Source organism: Candoia aspera, chromosome 1 (assembly GCF_035149785.1).
Source record: "Candoia aspera isolate rCanAsp1 chromosome 1, rCanAsp1.hap2, whole genome shotgun sequence".
NCBI lineage: Eukaryota > Metazoa > Chordata > Lepidosauria > Squamata > Boidae > Candoia > Candoia aspera.
This window is the reverse complement of record NC_086153.1, coordinates 336,197,097-336,217,813: the sequence shown is the minus strand read 5'-3', so window position 1 is coordinate 336,217,813 and position 20,717 is coordinate 336,197,097. Positions and strand designations below refer to the sequence as shown.

General features: G+C 45.1%; 1 protein-coding gene across 2 annotated transcripts in view; it reads left to right on the top strand.

The window, feature by feature from the left end:
* Positions 1-20,717, top strand: part of APC2 (APC regulator of WNT signaling pathway 2) — a 65,599-nt gene that overhangs the window by 30,371 nt on the left and 14,511 nt on the right. For both annotated transcript variants that reach the window (XM_063290852.1, XM_063290853.1), the window contains exons 2-10: positions 311-469; positions 7,324-7,414; positions 9,296-9,485; positions 10,226-10,334; positions 12,161-12,274; positions 13,299-13,376; positions 15,164-15,256; positions 16,405-16,789; positions 19,652-19,747. In XM_063290852.1, coding sequence (XP_063146922.1) covers positions 311-469; positions 7,324-7,414; positions 9,296-9,485; positions 10,226-10,334; positions 12,161-12,274; positions 13,299-13,376; positions 15,164-15,256; positions 16,405-16,789; positions 19,652-19,747 — 1,315 coding nt within the window. The remainder of the gene's footprint in view (positions 1-310; positions 470-7,323; positions 7,415-9,295; positions 9,486-10,225; positions 10,335-12,160; positions 12,275-13,298; positions 13,377-15,163; positions 15,257-16,404; positions 16,790-19,651; positions 19,748-20,717) is intronic.

Sequence of the window (20,717 nt, the reverse complement as noted above, 5' to 3'; positions counted from 1 at the left end):
TCATGAATACATTTATAGAATTTCCATTCTGTCTCTTCCAAGGAATTCTCTTAATGTTGGGCTCATCTATAGCCTGTTACCAAACAAGCCCATTTAAGTCACTAGTCCTCATTACATTTTTTACTAACTTGATTTGCTCCTCTGTGAACCCTTTGTAGCTGGAACCCCCTGCGATGGGTTGTTTCCTCTCCCTTCCTACCTAATTTTTTGGCTGTTTACAAAACTGAGCTATCAAAGGGAGTTCTCACAGATGTTGGTGTAGGGAATATATGACCCAAAGAAGAGGTGTCTCCTGTCTTCTCCTCTCCAGGCAATGGAAGAGTTGAAGATGTCTGGGTCCATTGCATCCTATGACCAACTGGTGAAGCAGGTGGAGGCGCTGAAGAAGGAGAACACACACCTCCGTCAGGAGTTGGAAGACAACTCCAATCATCTCTCCAAGCTAGAAAATGAGACTTCCGATATGAAGGTGGGAGCCCTCTCTTTACCAGTCCTAACCCAGTTTTTTTCTAGTTGTGAAAATGTTGTTCTTCTGGGGTGTTTTTTTTTTAATCTCCCCAAACTCTCTTAAACATCCTTTCTGAATCCAACACTTTACAACTTGGAGTATCCTGGTCAGTGGAGATCCTGGGGCTGGGATTTGTAGTCCGCGAGTCGAGATCTGATCCAACAGCTCACAATGAACCACACTGTGGATGCTTCTTGTCTCTGCTAAGCAAATGTGCCTGGACACGTTCTGAGCACAACCTGCATGCCCAGATACTGCTGCTACTTAAAAATATCTGCTGCTGCTGCTGCTGCTGCTGCTGCTGCTGCTGCTGCTGCTGCTGTTGTTATTGTATTGGATTTAATATAGCCACCCACTCCATGTGGTATATGTGCTATATATCTGGATTTGTTTAGCTGACTGGCGTTATGTGGATTTTGTCTGTGTTTTGATGCTTGATTTCTTTCCATATCAGAGAGAAAGCGATACTCCCACTTTTCCTTCCTTTCTTCCTTCCTTGGCCCATCATCTGGCCCCGAGTGCCCTAATTAGAGTTTATAACCATGTTTTAATTATCTTAATCTTGATTCTTCATATTTTCTGCCAGTAGATAGGGGGGGAGGGCTGGCCTTCCTTCTGGCTTTGAACTCAAAGATGACAGGCTAGAGTGGCTGCCAAATGGGGCCATTCTAGCCACAAAGTCTTTGTTGCTCCAATGATCCATTCACATACATCCTCAAGGAGGAGCATCCGTGGTAGGGGTGGGTGGGCGTTAGCTTGTGGGGGAGCACGGTTATTGTAACGTAAGTATAAAATGATTTTACAAAATGAAGTTTTAACTACAGAGTGGGGAATCTTACCTCTTGTCTCAAAAGTGTATAAATACATGCATAGGGTCACTAACATCACATGCAATGCATAGTGTCATGCGCTGCCTACTACTGAGTAAAACACAGACACTGATTCAGGGAAGGGCAGGTTCAGGTTTATTTCAGCATAGTGCATAGCTAGAAAAAGCTGAGAGTGAAGGGAGCGCGCCGGTGAGGGGTTTAAATAGCCCGCGCCGGTCAGCGCCCCCCCCCCACCTTGGGTTGTGTCATTCCCCCAAGTCCTGTATGCTTCATTGCCGGTAGGTGAGGGGTCGCGGGGCCCCTGCTGGTGCCCCGGGCTTCACTCATAATCGGTTTCCTCCTCCGGCCGGTGATTGCTGTCAGCTGGGCGATATCCGTTGCGTTCCGGCTGACAGCTTCAGGTGTGCCTCGTGATCCGCCCTGTCTTTGTCGTTCTTTCTTCCCCCTTTGTGTTCTAATGGCTGGTTCTTCCGGCCGGGGTCGTTCCCTTCTCCTCGGGGTCTGTGTCTGTTGTTGTGCGTGCTTTGCTTATCTTTAAATCCCTTCCTCTAGTTTCCGAGGTATTGTCATGTGTGCCGTTGTGCTGATGCATTCAGCTCAACGGTGCTCATGACACATAGCCAGTTTGGTCTAGTGGTTAAGGCTCTGGGCTAGAAACCAGGAGGCTGTGAGTTCCAGTCCCCCCTCAGGCATGAAGGCCGGCTGGGTGACCTTGGGCCAGTCCCTCTCTCTCAGCCCAAGAGCCAATCAGGTGTGGTAGGAGAGTTCTAGTCCCGCCTTAGGCATGAAAGCAGGCTGGGTGACCTTGGGCCAGTCCCTCTCTCTCAGCCCAACCCACCTTACAAGGTTGTTGTTGTGGGGAAAATAGGAGGAGGAAAGAGTATTAGGTATGTTTGCCGCCTTGAGTTATTTATAAAGATAATAAAGGCAGGATAGAAAATAAATAAATAAATAACCAAATAAATAAATAAATAACCAAATAAATAAATAAATAAAAATAGCTGACCATGGGCTCTCCCAAACTCGAGGTCTCTCTTGAACTCTTAATCATATATAATAGGCTTCAGAAAATGTGCTCAAATCTGTTCTTCTTGCTTCTAACTCAGAGCCCATGAGGCAGAGTATTGGATTAGGTCCTGCGAAACTCAGGTTCAAGTCAGCCTCTGCCATGGAAACTCATTGGGTGACATTAGGTCAGTCGTCCTCTTTCAACCCAGGCTACCTCATAGGGTTGTTGTGAAGGCAAATAGGAAAAAGGAGAGCACAGAGTGCTTGGAGGAAAGATGGGATAGAAGTCTAATAAATGAAACAGCAATGAAAGAAGTAGAGGACACTGAGTAGTGTGGAAGAAGTAGATTTGACACACACACATACTGTATCTATATAACTATATCTATTCCTATCCCTACCCTTTACCAAATCAAATCAAGGTTATTACAGCCCTAAGGCCAGATAACAATCAAAATATCTAGTAATAACAGTATTACTGGAGGGACGCGGTGGCGCTGCGGGTTAAACCGCTGAGCTGCCGATCGGAAGGTCGGCGGTTCGAAACCGCGCGGCGGGGTGAGCTCCCGTTGCTCGTCCCAGCTCCTGCCAACCTAGCAGTTAGAAAACATGCAAATGTGAGTAGATCAATAGGTACCGCTTCGGCGGGAAGGTAACGGCGTTCCGAGTCGTCATGCTGGCCACATGACCCGGAAGTGTCTGCGGACAACGCCGGCTCTAACGGCTTAGAAACGGAGATGAGCACCGCCCCCTAGAGTCGGACACGACTGGACTTTACGTCAAGGGAAACCTTTACCTTTACCTAACAGTATTACATTCAGAAAAACAATAAGTCTGATAGGATCAAAAAATCATTAAGAATAAAAATACTAAAATAAATCTACCTATATCTATCTATATCTATATCAGTGAGAGCCAAGCTAATGGCAATGCTTAATACCATTATTAATGTGAGTTTTTACACCAGTCATTCATTGAGGCACAGCACCCTTCCCTGTGACATTAAACCTTTAATATTTGAAGAAAATTCTTTAGCTTTTAAATTAGAAATGCAAAACATATATTGTAGCAAAGGAGGGCTACCGTTTAAGACCCTAGGGGGTGTCAAAAATTCATGTTGTTGACTATGATCAATGCCCCACCCTTTTTTACATCAGTCAATACACATTAAAAGGGGTGAGGCTTCCATTGTATGCGTGCGGCACCATCCTTTTTGACTCCCCAAGAGATGCCTGTAAGGAAAAGAATCAATTAATTAATTAATTCTTAATTAATTTTGGATTGTAGTATACTAATTGCCTATATATATATATATTAATGTAGGATTGTTGCTATTGTAGTTTTATTGTGTCTGGCCTTAGGGCTGTAATAAATGTAATGATGATTAAACCTGGAACTCTCTTTATTACCTTACCTTCTAGCTCCATCTTTCCCAACCTGGTGCCTTCCAACATGCAGAGCTGCTGAGAATCTTTCAAGTGTGGTGGGGACAGAAAGTAAAAAAAAACAACAAAGTAAAGAATAAGCCATTAAGGACTTTAGGAACTGCTGCATAACTGGAGGGCGCCAGGTTGAAGAAGACCCCCTAGGCAAAGCAGGGAGCCACCATTGCTCCAATTCCCAGGGGTTGGATTCCCAAGTCCTCCCCTTAGGCTTTCAGCCCAACGAACAGCCTTCCATTCCACCCCACTGCTAAGGATAAGAAGTATTGATAATATAACAACAAACAATGAGATTTTTTCGTCCCAATTAGCCCATAGATTTTTTTGTAAATGACAAAAGATGTGGACAGGAAGATATTGCAATCAATAGAACGCCCTAAGCTTATGCGGATTTATTAAGGAGTGAATCTCAACAAAATCAACCGTGATGCATAGGAGTTAAAACGACCTGTGCAATGCAGAAATGTCCCTTCTGCATGAGAAAGGAACAAAACACAGATGAAACCATTTAGCTTCCTTCATTATTCATCTGTAAAAGCTTAAAAGCTTGATTTCCATTTACGGATCTATAATAACAACATCTTTATCCCAGCTTGATGGCAGATTCTTTATGAGGAAGAATCCCCATGAGGCTTCCACACCACCCCACCCCTTTTCCTAATTCTACTGCATTTTCTTGGTCTGAGTAAGGCTAATGCTATGCAGACTATACCTATATATTAATATATATAATATGTTTAAATTAAAATCTAGGGAGCCTGTACTTGCGCTTGGACTCAGCATTGTTGGGCACAACGGTCAAAAAAGTCAAGCTGTGATGGTGCCATGGAAGCACCACTCATTTTTATTTGCACATACAAGCATACAAAAATCAGGCGGAGCTTGGATCACACCATGGTGACCGCCATCTTGACTTTTTTGACCATATCCTGCAGACACACCTGATGGGGCATCTCCTGAGGATCATCCAGCTGCAAGGGACTAATTGCCAATCCTGGGGACTCCTGTTCAGATGTCATCTCTTGTTGACCAAATCAAGAGACAAGGCAACCTTGGTTCTCTCTGTTTGCGTAGCCCCACAGAATGGCTACAGAAGTCAGTGAGGACTGGCCCATAGGGGCTGCGGGGTGGATGAGGAGGGCCCAGTGTGGGAAGGTGCCTGCTGAAAGCTTCACGCTAATACACCCAATTCCCCAGCCCCTCAAGAAGAGTTCAGTTATTCAGTCCAGCCCTGAAAACATCATCCCATAGGAAAGAAATTGTTGGGGAGAGAAATATGGCCTTAAATGAGTCAAAGCAGAATGTTAGGGAACTTTTAAGAAAATATATGGAAACCTGCTGTAGCAGAATACGCTTATTAAAGGTTTTGAAGTCAGTGAAGGAAACAGGACCAGGCAATTCAAGTCACAATGCACATAAAAAGGAGTGGGGCTTCAGTTGCATGGTGGTGGCTTCCATCTTGACTTTTTTGACCCTCTTCTTGCAGACACCCCTAGAAAAAAGGCACAGAACCACTTCAACCGAAGTCATTTCACTAGATTTTTTTAACTGTTCAGAGATGACGATGATGATGATGACGATGATTGATGTTGATGATAGCAGTGTGACTTTTTCCATAACACCTGGTCTTGAGGGAAGGGATCCTCAATCCTCTACCCATAGGAATCCTTGCAATAAAAACAGAGGTGTTAACAATAGCACTCTGCTTTTCCTCAGTGAAATGTTGGGGGACACAGAAACAGGATCAGTTTGGGAACTTACTATTATTATTATTAAAATGTATTGGCCACCCAACTCCTATGGACTCTTGTTGGTCAGTCATTGTCAGAAAAAGAATGGAAGACTAGCTGGACCATTAGCATGACCAAGATTCAATCTATATATATAAACATTAGACTATTAGACAATAGAAAAGCCAAAAGACTAGAACACCTCCCCGCCAGCAATCAACATCTACATATGCAAAAATCAACACTAGGATTAACACCAGATGAACCATCAAACAGCACAATACACCCTAATCAAGGAACTATTAACTCAGGCAATCAACCAAGCAGCAAACAACAGCCCAATCAAGGAACTCCCAAGGAGAGAACAACACCCCCACCAACACAAGCAGGGCAAGCCACGGTATGTAAACTGAGAGCAAGGCCCCCTCCCTCTTCGCACTGAAGATGTTGCCTAGCCTGGCAATGAAACGTCTGCAGGAAAACAACCAGGCTCAGAGAGCACCAAGGACTCCATGAACATTAGACTTTCCAGGTGGTGCCCATTGTCAGCCAGCCTTGATATGGTCAATTGACTAATCTATACATTAATTAACATGGTGACCCAGCAAGTCAGAACTTTGACCCTGGGCACTGAATTTGGCAATGTGACATTTCTACCCTTCATTTTTTAAAATTCTTGCTCCTCAAGGTAAAGCTTTGTTGTATAGGTAGTCCTCAACTTACGATCACAATTGGGACCGGAACTTCCATCGCTAAGCAATGTGGTTGTGAGTCGCACCTGATTTTATGACCGATTTTGCCATGATCATTAAGGGAATCATGCAGTCGTTAAGCGAATGCAGCTTCCCCCATTGACTTCTCCTGTTGGAAGCTCCCTGGGAAGGTGGCAAATGGCGATCATGTGACCCCAGGACACTGCAACTGTTATAAATACATGCCAGTTGCCAAGCGCCCAAATTTTGATCACGTGACCCCGGGGACGCTGTGATGGTCGTAAGTGTGAGGACTGGTTGTAAATAACGTTTTTCAGTGCTGTCGTAACTTCGATCAATCATTAAAATAACGGTCATAAATTGAGGACTATCTGTACTTCTGTTTAACAGATAAGAAATATTTTCAAATATAATTCTAACGTATATCAGAACATAAGTGCAATTTTGTTGGCAGATTGCTGGGAAAGCCTTTGGCCCAGGAGAGATCAGAAAAGTCACACACACCAGGCATTTCTATAAAAATAATTTATTTACAGAAAGCAAAATGAAAGCAAAACATATTTAAAACTCTTGGCTCTCAGTGAGAGCAGCTTGACTCTCTACATGTCTGCACAGAAGAGAAACAGAAACAGAAACAAGTCCAGGGCAGATTCCTCCCCCCCAGGTGATGCAACCATTAACACGTGAAAAGGAGACAATTAAATTCAACCTCTTCACCCGGCCAAAATAATTAGTTACTATAGCAACCTTAATCTGCAGTAGGAAACATTAACAAATTTGATGTCCTCGTTGGGGATGTGGAACAGGTGGGTGAGACATGTCTGGGCCATGCTGCAGTGGCTCCCCCACCAAGTTTTGGTTTAAGAAATACATTTAAAATTTTAAATGACGAATAAAAACAGCTTAAAACATAGTAACCATATTAAATCACACAAGGCAGAGGATAACAGAGATTATTCCTTTTGCCCACACTTAGGGATTCTCCTGTAGGGAGAGTGAAAGCTGTACAAAAAACCCTCTGAGGTTTATTCAAACCACCTTCTTGTTCTCCCTTCCTTTTATTTTCTTTTTTTTAAATCTTCTCTTCCCCAGGTGGTTTTGAAGCATCTGCAGGGCAAACTGGAACAGGAAGCCAAGGTGATGGTGTCCTCGGGACAAATGGAGGTTTTAGACCAGCTGAAAGGTGAGAGAGAGGTGTGGGAAAGCTGCTTTATATCTTGAGGATTAATTTTGCACCAATCTTCCTCTTTCTAGGACTATTCAAAACTGTTGGGCTTCTAGTCCCATCATCATTGGCTAACATTAATGCTGAGGTCCATCTGGAAGGCCCCAAACTGGAGAAAGTTGCTCTGGGCATATTCTGTGGGCACAACCAGGTCTTTAGATTAGCACTGGACAACCCATGAGCCGTTGCGTCATCCTTTCAGAGATATTTCCTTACCTAAACAGAGAAACAGAATGACCACAGGCGGGCAAAATAGCAGTGGGAGTGGGAGCGACTTCCGACTTCCTGCCGGCTCCCCATTGACTTTGCTTGTGGGGGGCTGGTGAGGAGCATTGGAAATCACTCCTCCACCTCCTCCTTGGCTGACCCAGGGAACTGCCTGCCACTTTCCTGGGGGGAGGGGGAACAAAGGGAACTGTAGATCCTGAGGAAAACTGCACCCCCACTCCCCATCCCAAGGGCCCCTCCCTCCAGGGAGGAAGAGGGCTCACCCATTGACCACCAGTGCCCCCCAGGCAGCCCTACCTCACCAGCAGCCATCTGAGTTTCTCTCTTGTCCTTCCCTCGCTGTCCACCACTGTTAAGAGATTTCAAATTTCAGCCTCGGTTCCAAAGCAGCGAATTGCTGCTCACCCATTGGGCCTTGCCACCAGCTGATTGGGCCACGGGTGGGAAAGAGGGCAGGGATACACCCCTCCCATCTTCCCTTGTGCCACACAACCTACAGGTTTCTGGGCAGTGCAGTCAGACGGCACGCTGGTGCTGAAGCAGCCACAACTTTTCCAGATTTCAATCCCACAGGACTAATGGGTCCCGGATTTTGGACACATTCTGTAAGTTAGCCCATTTGAGGTACCGTGGTTCAAAAACGGTTGCCCTGTGATGCACCGTTTTGCCCAGTTGAAGGTTACAAACTGACAAACAGACACAAGAGTTTTAATAGTATATAGATTACTGTAGATAAGGAGCATCTCTGACATTCATCCTTCCACTCATGCCTTTTTTAATGGCTTCTTTAAAACATTTTTCCCCATTAGGTGTTATTTCATGGTCTCAGGACTAGCTTTATCAAATGCTAAAATGGTTTCAGGGTGGTATCTAGGGAGCTGCTAGGATTAGAAGAAAAGTTGATCTCTCTTTTTTGCAAGAATTAAACCCCAGTTGTTATTTGGAAATGACCTCCATTTTTATTGGTGATTAAAACCAGCTGCCCTTGGCTGATCTCAGAAAAATGAAGCAGGACCAGGTCTGGTTAGTTCATGGATGAAAGACCACCAGAAAGCCACCGGGCTGTAGGCTACATGACGGAAATTAAAATGAAACCCTGGAGGAAAACTAGCAAATCACGTCTGGGTTGTTGCCAAGAAACCAGGAGCTTTTATCTCCCTCTTTAAGCAAGGCACAGAAGCTGGGTGCAAATAATATACTAGTCTGGACTACAATGGGTAGTTTAGGGTGCACTGAGTTGCAGGAAGTCGGCTTACGTGGTCCACTTATTTGGTATAAGCAGCATCTTAGGTGGACACTAGAATAATACTTGGCAAGCTTCAGGTTTGGCCTACTGCATGAGCCCCAGCCCAGATTCTTTGGGAGCTGGAGGTGAAGTTTCTAGTTCTCATGATTGTGAAAATCCCGTTGAATGCCTGGCATGCTTAGGAGTGAGATACTACAGGCTCTGATTGTTAGTCTAGATCTCCAGTGAAACTAGGACGTTCACCAGCCTCCTCCATCCGACCTGTACTCCTCACGATGCATTGGAACCAGGCAATGGGTGGAAGGTGTCTGGTGGGCTAAGCTGGCACGATGCTGTCCTTTCATCGCTGCTCCCTGTTCCTTCAGCCCTGCAGATGGACATCACCAGCTTGTACAACCTGAAGTTCCACCAGCCAGCCCTGGTTCCTGAGCCCGTCTGCCAGGATCACAGCCCAGAGCAGAGCCTGCCCCATCCAGCCCCACTACAAAGGAAGGACAGCATGGGGGAGCTGGGCCGGGCCACCATCCGCCTCTTGGAGGAGCTCGACAGGGAGAGGTGGAGTGCTTGGAACTCTTGCGGGGGGAGGGGGAGGGGGACGAGCACCCTGCTTATTTTCCTCACCTTCCCAGGCCGGTTGGTTGGTTCGTGAGTTCGCATGGAGCCAATCTTCCTTCTGACAGGCTGCTCGGGTCCAGCTGGATGCCGATGTGGGGAGGAAAAGCATTTCCAGTTTCTTTCTTGGTTTCTTTCCTTCAGCAGGATTCCTATCTGTTTGCTTCCTTAGTCATAAAGCCTCTCCTCTCCTTCCTTCCTTCCTTCCTTCCTTCCCTCCGTCCCCTCTTCTTGCCTTCCAATGTTCAGTTGTAAACCATCTTTCCTCCTCTCCCTCCCAGCATCCATATGACTTCCCTTCCCTTCCCCCTTCCCTTCCCTTCCCTTCCCTTCCTTCTCTCCCTCCCATCAACTCCTTTTCTTTCCTCTTTCTTTTTCCTCTCTTCCTTTCTCAGAATCTACAGTATCTTAACCTTCTTTCCTTCCTTCTCTCCCTCCCAGCATCCATATTAGCATTCTTCCCTTCCCCTTCCTTCCATTCCTTCCCCTCCCCTCCCCACCCTTAATTTCTTCCCTCCCTCCCTCCCTCTCTTTCTCTCTCCTCCCTTCCCTTCCCTTCCCTCCCCTTCCCAGAATCTATATTAATCTTCTTTAATCCTCCCTCCCTCCTTCCCTCTTTCTCAGAATCTACATTCCCCTTCCTTCTTCCCTTCTCTGATATTGCGGCCTTTCTCTCTTCTTAGATGTTTTCTGTTGGGTGAGATTGAAAAGGAGGAAAAAGAGAAACTCTGGTATTACACCCAACTGCAAAGCCTCTCTAAGCGGCTGGATGAACTCCCCCATGTGGAGACGGTGAGTTGCCAGTCCAGATGATGGCAGCTCGGGTTCAGGGACAGGGCACCATTTCTCACGTTTCTAGTCTCCGTCGAGCAGGTACCCATTGGAGAGGGATTCCATAAAAGGAATGGCAATAAACGCTTTGCACACATGCTGGCTGGGGAATTCTGGGAGTTGAAGTCCACATGTCTTAAAATTGCCACGGTTGAGAAACACTGGTCTATACATCCTTAACTAAATTGTCTTTTGGAGTGCTTACTTTATTCTTTCTAACAGCCTATCTTTAACCCTTTAGTGTTAAGAATTGAGAGAAAGGAATATAAAACTAAAGTTAAAGAAACTCTTAACCTTTAGTGTTAAGAATTGAGAGAAAGGAATATAAAACTAAAGTTAAAGAAATGTATGTATTTTGAGAGCTTGAAATGCTAAACCTTAGACTGGGATAATGAAAGTTAAAAGCAATAGCATGGAAGAGTCCTTGAACTGTGCATAAACCCAGAAATAAATCTGGCTTTAGAAATCAGCTCTGTGTTCTGCCTGGACCCGGTTTATCATGGCTCCTGGTGGGTGCCTTCTCCTTGTTTACCCCTCCTGGACAGGATAAGAAAAGAAAGGAAAGCCCACAAACTTATCCCATGCTTCCTTTCACTTGGGCGAGAAGGGAAAAACAGCAGAACTCTTATTAATTTCAGGAGGAGGAGGAGGAGGAGGAGGAGGAGGAGGAGGAGGAGGAAGAGAAGCCGCCCTCCTGGCAGGGTTTCTTCAGTGAACTTGGGGAAAAAACAGCCATGGAGGGTGGCAGCAGCCAGTGACTGGAAGGGAGGGGGCATTTCTGCCACACCATGCAGTAGCCAGTTTGAGGGGTGGCATTTGCCTGCAATGAAATGATGTCCAGCAGGCAATCAGTGCAGCATGGCTTGAATGATCACCAGTCAGAAAACGTGACTTTTGATGGCCAGTGGGAAAAGACCAGCATAGATTGGCTTTCCATCAGAACTGGGGGCAGATGTTTGAGAGGCAGTTTGGTGTAGTGGTTTAAGGCACCGGGTTAGAAACTGGGAGACTGTGTGTTCTAGTCCTGCCTTGGGCACAAAGCCAGCTGGGTGACCTTGGGCCAGTTCCTCTCCCTCAGCCCTGGGAAGAAGAAGGCAAGGGCAAGCCATTTCTGAAAATCTTGCCAGGAAAACTCCAGGGATTTGTCCAGGCAGTTGCCAGGAGTCAACACTGACTCAAAGGCACCAAAAAGAAGGGAAAAAAAGAGGATGATGTTGTCTGTTCCTACTCCCAAGAAACAGTCAGAGGCCTGTGATGATGATGATGATGATGATGATGATGATGATGATGATGATCTAGCCCTCAAAAGAAATATATCCACCCTGGACTTAGAAGCTACACTGAGAGAAGTTGATGGAAAAGACTTCATTGCTTGAGAACAAGGTGGGGTGGAGACTATTCAGAACAAAATGGCTTCACACCTTCCTTCAGATGCCTCCATAGCTCAGAAGCAGGGGGTGTGACTGGTTGGCAGGCTCCAAATTGGTCCCTCCATTGATTTATTTATTAGGTTTATATCCCACTTTTTACTCAGGAGCTCAAAGTCACATACATAATTCCTGCTGGCCAGTTTCCCCAGTTGGCAGCCAACAACGTGGGGAAGGCCGGAGAAGAGACCGCCTGCTCTTGGCTGATCGATAATTGATCATTTTCCCCATCTCAGCTACATCTTCAGCATCCCATTATCTCAAATTCATCACCTTACAATTTGGGGAGAAGGAGAGGCCAGGGAGGGAGTGACAGGCAGAGAGGGCGTCTCTTACCTGCCTCCTCTCTGCCTCCCCCAGTTCTCAATGCAGATGGACCTGATCCGTCAGCAGCTGGAATTCGAAGCCCTGCACATCCGAACGCTCATGGAGGAGCGTTTTGGGACGACCGATGAAATGGTACAAAGAGCGCAGGTGAGGAGGAGGAACAGGTGGTGTGGCCTATTCTGTCCTGCTCTCCAAACCAGCTTGCAGAACGAGAGCATCTACAGGGGGGGTGAAAAAGTCAAGATGGTGGCCATGATTGCACAATTGAAGCCCAGCCCCATTTTTACGTGGATCAAATGTTCCGCCCATTTTAAACACCTGTTGCAGAAGGCATTGCTTTGGCTGCAAGAATGAAACTGCAATTTCCATTTTATTTTTTCCCAGTGCTCTGCCCTCATTCTGCACACCGCCAACAGCAGTCTTATTTGCGGGGGGAGTGGATGTGCCCCTTGAGAGACAAAATAAAGAAAGATGGTGGGAAGGGGAAGGACATACACTGTACTGGGCTGCACTGTGGACTCCCATTTTGTGCTCCCCTCTTACATCCTGATATTGCACATCTGAAATCAGTGGCAAAAATACAAGTAGTCCTCGCTTACTAACTGCCTTGTTCAGCGACCATTTGAAATTATGACAGTGCTGAAAAAGTAGCTTTAGAACCAGTCCTCAAACTTGCAGCCATCGCCGCATCCCTTGATCACATGATCGCCATTTGCGACCTTCCCTGCTGGCTTCCAACAAGCAAAGTCAGTGGGGAAGCCAGCAGGAAGTTGTAAGTCTTGGTCACATGACATCACACTTAACGACCCACAGTGATTCATTTAAAAATGGCATAAATGCATTGTGGTCACGTAATGTCTCACTTAACAACGATGTTCTTTAGTGATGGAGTTGCAGGTCCAATTTGCAGTTGTTAAGTGAGGACTCTCTGTAATCAATTTTTGACAGCATGCTTTGCAGTGGGCCTTTTAATAAACAAACTCCATTCTCATCAGCCACCTCATCATTCCACTACAAATGCAGCACATAACTGTGACAATGATGATGATGATAATTTTTAAAAGGTGTCCTCCCCCTCAACTGAAAAAGGTTACCCACACAGTGTTAATAATCCTATGGTAGCACTCATCGCTTGACTGCTAATGCTGCATTTTTATTTTAAAACTTGCAGATCCGGGCATCTCGGCTGGAACAGATTGACAAAGAGCTTATGGAAGCCCAGGATAAAGTACAGCCCTCGGAACAGCCGGTAGGAGGACAGCAAGACTCTAGATAGTGGTCCCTGCAAGGCAGGGTCAGAAAAGTCAAGATGGCCACTGCCGTTGCAGGATTGAAGCCTTGATCCTTTTCTAAGGGTGAAAAGGGAGCAGGGCTTTGACCGTGTGGTCGCAGCTGCCATCTTGACTTTTTTGATACCCCCCATGGACACCCCTGAATAGTGGGGGAAGGATAAATTTCCCCCAATTTCTTCTGTACATATTCTAATAGCTATTCTTTAGAAAGAGCAATCCCAGGAAAGAAAGGAAGAATTATATAATGATTGCATAATTATGCTAGTCTGTCTCAACTGCCTTAAATAAAATTGGCAGAAGAAGGAAAATATACATATAATAGCTTGTTTTTAGAGCACTTCTAGTGTTTCTTTCCTTCATTTAAAGTACTTACTAACTGAATTCTCACAGGGATGTTGTTGTGGGGAAAATAGGAGGCAGAAGTATTAGGTATGTTCGCCGTCTTGAGAGTGTGTGTGGTTATCAGGATAAAATTATGATTATGATTACAAGTATGGTTACCTTGCTAAGCCATTATGGGTTTTGTTTGGCTTTTGGTCTGGCATGTCCTACAAACCCTGATGCTGTGATGGGTAAGCCACACTTTATGACTTAGCGGGATGTCTACAGTGAGTCATTTGGGTTTATTCAACAAACCATGATCCAACAAGCCAAGGCTTAGTGCGTTGTATGAATTAGGTGACTTTTCTGAGGTAACTCAATGATCCTTCTGTGTCCCTTCTGGAGTCTGCACAGACCAATAATGCATGCTGCATTTTACAAAGCGTGTCCCCAATATGTTGGATCAGGCAGGGGGAGACCTGAGAGAAAATGATATATTAAGGAGCGGGGCCAGGCTGAAAGGGCCGGGCTGCTGCCTTGCATGAGAATCAGGCCAAATAATGAGAGCTATTCCAGATTTCTTCTCTCCCTCCTTCCTTCTGCCCAGGAGCACTGGAGACTCTGGGCTTTGTGTGCATCTCCTGCACAGGGACAAAGAGGCAGTTGCCATGGAGATGAAAAATAGGCCAACCGAGGGATGGAGAGCGGTTGGTGGCCATGCCAGGGTTGGGCAGATGGGATCCGACATTGCTGCTGGGGTGTGAATGCTGAAGAGCAAAAGAATGACGTGGCTTGCTTCCAAAATTCCAAACTCACCGTGTGTGAATTGGGCGGCCATATAAATTTGCTTAATAAATAAATAAATAAATAAATAAATAAAATTGGCCTGTGTGTGCTGTGAGATTTGTAGGAAGAAGGGGAGAAACGAAGGAATGAAGTGGAATGGAATGGAATCTCCTGCAAATAGTAGTAGTAGTAGTAGTAATAATAATAATAATAATAATAATAATAATAATGGCACAGCTTATCCTGCGACAAAACCTTTAGTATTACTGAACAACATCTGCCTATCTCAGGTCCTTGGGAAGGACTTGATAGGTGGACAAAAATGCCAAATCCAGTTTAAACATCTGGCTGACTGTGCGAAATAATAATAATAATAATAATAATAATAATAATAATAATAATAATAATAATAATAATAGAAGTTGAAAGATTATGGCATAAACCGGCAGTGGTTATCAGCATACTGGGTGCCATACCAAAAAAACCTTCCCAAACCAAGATTAAGGAACGTCTTCACGAACAAGAGTAGAATCTGCAGATCCTGGCAGGCAGAGTTCAGCTGGGTGCAAGGAGACAATTTTTATTAAAAGCTTCCATGTGTCCCCCCACTTCCATCCACCCAACTCTTATCTTCCAGCTCTCTGGAAAACTGCCAGGCACAGAAGGGGATGGGAGGCTGGACATCCCCACGCATTCGGAGGAAGGGAAGGCTCGGCTCAGCAGCAGTAAGGTAAATTGCTTTGTTTCTGGGGTGTCTGAAAACGGTGGTCAAAAAAGTCAAGATGATGGCCTGTTTTTATGGGCATGCACATAACCATACCCTGCGGACACCCCTGTTTTGTTTTAAGGCATGCATGTTATTTGCATTATTTGGAAATAAATGAGTGCCAAGTGCGGCCAATGCAGTGCCACATCCATGCAAACCATTATTGATTGATTCACTGATTTTATTTATTTAAGCAATTTATACAGCCACCCATCCCACTTGCGGTGACTTTAGGAGGCAAACAGAGGAGTTAGAACCAGGTAAAATCACATTGTAAAATAAACTTCCAGAATAACCAGTATACGTATGAGGACTAAAATCGTCCCACTTACAGTCCAAAGGTTGGAAATGAATAAATCAACCAATCAACCAACAACCAATTAACTTTCTGGCCTTAATGCCTGGGGGAACAACCAGATCTTTAATGCCTTCGAAAGGTTAACATAGTTGGGATCATATAGATCCCCATGGGAGATGCTGTTCCACAAGGCAGATGTTGTGACAGTTTCCTACTGGAATTTAACCCAATCCTACTTTTCAGAGTCAATTTTCCTTTTTTTTTTTTGTATTTTTACAAGCCTTCAAAGAGAGGTAGTTTGGTGACCTTGGGCCAGTCATTTTCTCTCAGCCCTAGGAAGGAGGCAATGGCAAACCACTTCTGAAAACTTGCCAAGAAAACTGCAGGGACTTGTCCAGGCAGTCGCCAAGAGTCAACACTGACTTGAAGGCACCAAAAAAAAAAAAAAAACCCAACAACTCCAAGCCTATAAACCTATCTACCAGGGGTGTCTGCAGGGAGGGGGTCAAAAACGTCAAAATGGTGGCCACAACTATGAAATCAAAGTCTTGCCCGTTTTTACATGGCACCAGGTTGGAAAAGGGGTGCAAGGCACTGTTTCAAATCCCAGATGCTGGGCTTTTACTTGAGTGCCATCTAGTGGCAGCATCAAAATGTGCCGCTCCAAGTCTTCTGACACTTGGTTTGTTTGAAAAAAATATTTGTATGGTTGAGATAATGAAATACAGAAGAAAATCAAAGGAACAATAGGATGAAACAGCAAGAATCACTACTAAGTATGAATAAAAATGGATTTCTTTCTTCTGATCCTCAGGTAGAAGTAGTCTTCTGGCTGCTGTCCATGTTGGCCACTAGGGACAAGGAGGACATGTCACGCACTCTGCTGGCCATGTCCAGTTCCCAAGAAAGCTGCCTGGCCATGCGCAAGTCGGGGTGCCTCCCTCTCCTTATCCAGATTCTTCATGACTCAGACCGGGAACCAAGCGCACCAGATAGTCCCGGAGCCTCAGGAAAGGACTGCCGCATGCGGGCCAACGCTGCCCTCCACAACATCATCTTCTCGCAGCCAGATGAAGGACAAGCCAAGAAGGAGATGCGGGTGCTGCACGTGCTGGAACAGATCCGCTCCTACTCAGAGACCTGCTGGGACTGGCTCAGGATGCACAAGGAAGGGAGCAAGATCCCCGAGGGGGGAGCAGGTAGAGGGAGGATTTGAGTTAGCTGTCAGCCCTTTGAGGTAGTCCAGAAAGGAAGCACACCCAGGAGGACTAGCTCTATCTTTATTGTAAGGTTACCTTAACAGAATCTTACAAGTCTGAAAGTACATCTCTCCCCGCTCGCCTTTACACTCCAGGAAACTAGGGAGGATTCCTTCTGAGATATTTGCCATGCTCCCATTGCTTCTGTGGGCTCAGCTGCCTCTTATCTGACCCTTGCCTAGTCTGCAGCTCTTCCTCCTGTCTCCCAAGGTCATTCCCACAGACCATTACATCAGCTGAGATGTGAGCAGCCAATGGCCCATGGGACGCATACCCCCTTCTTGCCATCTGTAGTTCCGCAGAACACTGAAATTTGCCAGACAATGTCCCCCCAGAATAAGAAGCAAAAGAAATGTGTGAAGCTGTGTGTAAAACAAGGGAGGGAAAGTAGAGCTCTGGGAAGGTCAAAGTTGGACCACCCTTGAAGCCAAGGATATGGATGGCAGCTAAGAGGAGGCAGGAGGGGCTGGGAAGCTGGGTTTGTGATCTGGCTGGGACATAGCCCAGCAGAGGAAGGGAGAGGGAGGTGAGGTGCATCAGCTTTGCCGTTTCCTCCCAAGACTCTTCTAGGTTTATTTGGGCCTAAGCCTGGAACAGCCAAAATGTTCCAGGCTTCAGTTCTGCCAAAGCATGGCCCACAGCCCAGCAAAACACATTTGCGGTTTTACATATACGTCTCCCCTTGATCTCTTCGTTCTAAAGGCAAGCTTGTGCTGGATTGCATCGCTGCAAGATTTTATTTTTATAGTAAATTTTATTAGATTTCAAGAAATGAATAAAAACTACAAAAAAATGACAAAGAAAGAAAAAAAACTAAAAAAGTACAGAAACACAAGAGAAAAAAAAATTAATTTACATAAAGATGCGGCTTCTGACTTTTAACAGCAAGGATATACAAAATTTCCATAATCAATCTCTTATTCTATATTAGACCAAAACACCACATTATTTCTATAAGTCATTCCACTTTAACACATAATAAAAATCACTCAGTACAGTTAGACCTCCCCCATATTTTAAAATAAAGAAAAAATTCATATAAACCTCCTAAAGATTTAATTTCACTTCTATTGTTGAAATGTGGATGCCCTTCTTCCTCCAGGGAACAGCAAGTTCCTCAACCCATCCCACTGAATTAATTTCCTCACAACTTGGGAAAATGTATTCCTTTGGTTTCAGATTTGCTGCTAGAAACTGTCTTGATTGTAAAGCTTTTTAATGAGTTCTTTTCTATCCTGGCCAACTCGGACTGCAGTTATTTCTGTAGGCAGCCAAGAAGTGTGTTTAGCAATTCTTTTTGTAGGAAGGCATTGAAATAGTTTCGGCTGGGGACACCTGAAGTTGTGAACACACCGCTTGAGGCAATATGCCTCACCACCTGTTTCTTGGATGGGTGCTCAACGTGGCTGATTTCACTGTGCAAATGGTGCGTAAGAATGGGCTTAGTTATCATCATTAACTCTAATCTCTTACATTAATGAAGGAGGATGAAATACGTCTTGGTTTAACACCAGCAAGGGTTAGGACTCTCAGATCACCCTGGACTGGAAAAGAATAGAATCATAGAACTGTAGATTTGGAAGGAAACACAAGGATCATCTAGTCCACCCCTCTGCAACATGCAATAGAATCACTTAAAGTAGTGTTTCTCAAACCTGGCAACTTTCAGACGTGTGGACTTCAACTCCCAGAATTCCCCAGTCAGCATTCGTGGACTTCAATTCCCAGAATTCCCCAGCTAGCATGCTTGAATTGAAGTCCACGAGTGCTGACTGGGGAATTCTGGGAGTTAAAGTCCACACGTCTGAAAGTTGCCAGGTTTGAGAAACGTTGCTTTACATGTTCTCCATCACTCATTAAGACTGTCCAGAGAGCTCCTTTGACTCGCCCAAGGTCTTCTTAGAGATGGACCTCCCATTTAGACAGAATCCAGAACTCTATATTCTTTGGAGGCCCTCAACCAACCTGAAAAACCTATCTTGTAAATATTTTGCAGTTCAAAATGATTTCAGTATGAGTGTTATATTGACTTTAGCCTGTTGTTTTGCTTCTCTGTGTTTCAGTGATTTAACTTTTAATGGAAATTGCCCTGAGCTATTTCAGAAGGGCGGGAGAGGAAGGAAATGAACTGAATAAATAAATGCCACACTACCCCTTTATTGCCATAACAATCCAATGAATACATGAGACTGAGAGACAGAAACTGACCCGAGGTTATGCAACTGTAGCTTCATACTCAGAGCGGCTTCTGTTGACTTTGAAAGTAGTTATATAGATTCTCTAAGCAGTATGCTACAGGACATTTTAACAGCGTTTATTCAAGCCTCTCCCCAAACAGAAACCAAACATTTAAAACAGAGCCTTACCAACATTTTTTTAAAAAGTTATCTCATTTCCCCAGATGTCTGTATTTTGCATTGCAGCTTTAATGAACTCAGATCAGAATTACTGGTGTCAAAGCAACAGTAAAGCTCCTCCTTGTGAGGGAGATTTTTACTGATATTTTAGGAGAGGCCCTCCCCTTCTCCACTTTTAGCTGTCCTATCTCTGCCCAGTCTTCTCTTCGCGTTGCCTAAGCATGCCAACTCCTTCCTTCCCCCTTCATAAGCCTGTTTCTAGCCCCCGGATCAAGCCAGCAGCCTCTCTGAATCTGTGCCAGGTTCTCCAAATCCTCCTCAAAGTGGGTTCATTCTGGGTATAAACCGCCAGGGATGTGATATCCACTGAATGACAGTCCAAGTTGATGCATTTAATGTACTGGGCCTCTGTTCCGCTCAGCGCATGCCCCTTGCTTCCCCGCAGCTCCTGTTCCTATCGAGCCCCAGATCTGCCAAGCTACTTGTGCCATCATGAAGCTCTCCTTTGATGAGGAATATCGCCGTGCCATGAATGAGCTGGGTAGGTTACGCTTGAAAGCAGCACAACGTGCCAGCTCAGAGAAGTGAGTCCAATGGCTTTGCAAGTCCAATGGCTAAAGCGTGGCCAGTTAAAGTGAGCACCAGAGATGCCAATTGCTTGCAAGGAAGTAAGCACAGACCAGTATCTGGGAAGCCTGCAACACCTTTGGTATTCAGATGTTTCTGTTCCAAGAAGGAGCATATCTTCAGGAATGTCTCCTTCAAAACATGCTGGTGACTTCGTGGACACATTTCTGCAGACTTCTTTGCAACCATATAGAAGTGTTTTGCCGTTACTGCCTTCTTCCAGGCTAGACTTTTTCCTTTAATGAGTCTGCCTACAGATTTGGGCTCCTGGAGGTCTCCCATCCAAGGACTAAATAAGTCTGGTTTTCCTTAGGTTTTCAAAATCTGTCAAAGTCGGCTACAAGTCACCTGTTTTGGGGAGACAGTGACTACTCTAACAGCAGCAATGGGCAACCTTTTGGGGGGTTGAGCTCACAAAATGGTTGCTGTTGGAGAAGGGATTGGGGTTCTCAAAATGGCTGCCAGAGTGCCACCAAGCCTAAATCACATATTTTTCAGAAGTCTTCCCACAGCTGACAGCCGGTGTGGGAGAGTGGCTAAGGCAGCGTTTGTCAACCTTGGCAATTTTAAGACGGGTGGACCAACTCCCAGAATTCCCCAGCCAGCATTTTATCTATCTGTCTGTCTGTCTGTCTGTCTGTCTAATTTGTCCCCGCCCATCTCCTCCCATCAGGGGACTCTGGGCGGTTTACAACGATCAATTAAAATCAACAACCATAAAATACACAGTATAAAAATACAATAATAAATAATATAAATAAAGGTAAAAATAAAGAAGCATTGCTGGCTAGGGAATTCTGGGAGTTGAAGTCCTCACGCCTTAAAATTGCCACGGTTGACAAACACTGGGCTAAAGTGTTGGCCTGGCTTTAGGCATGAAGTCA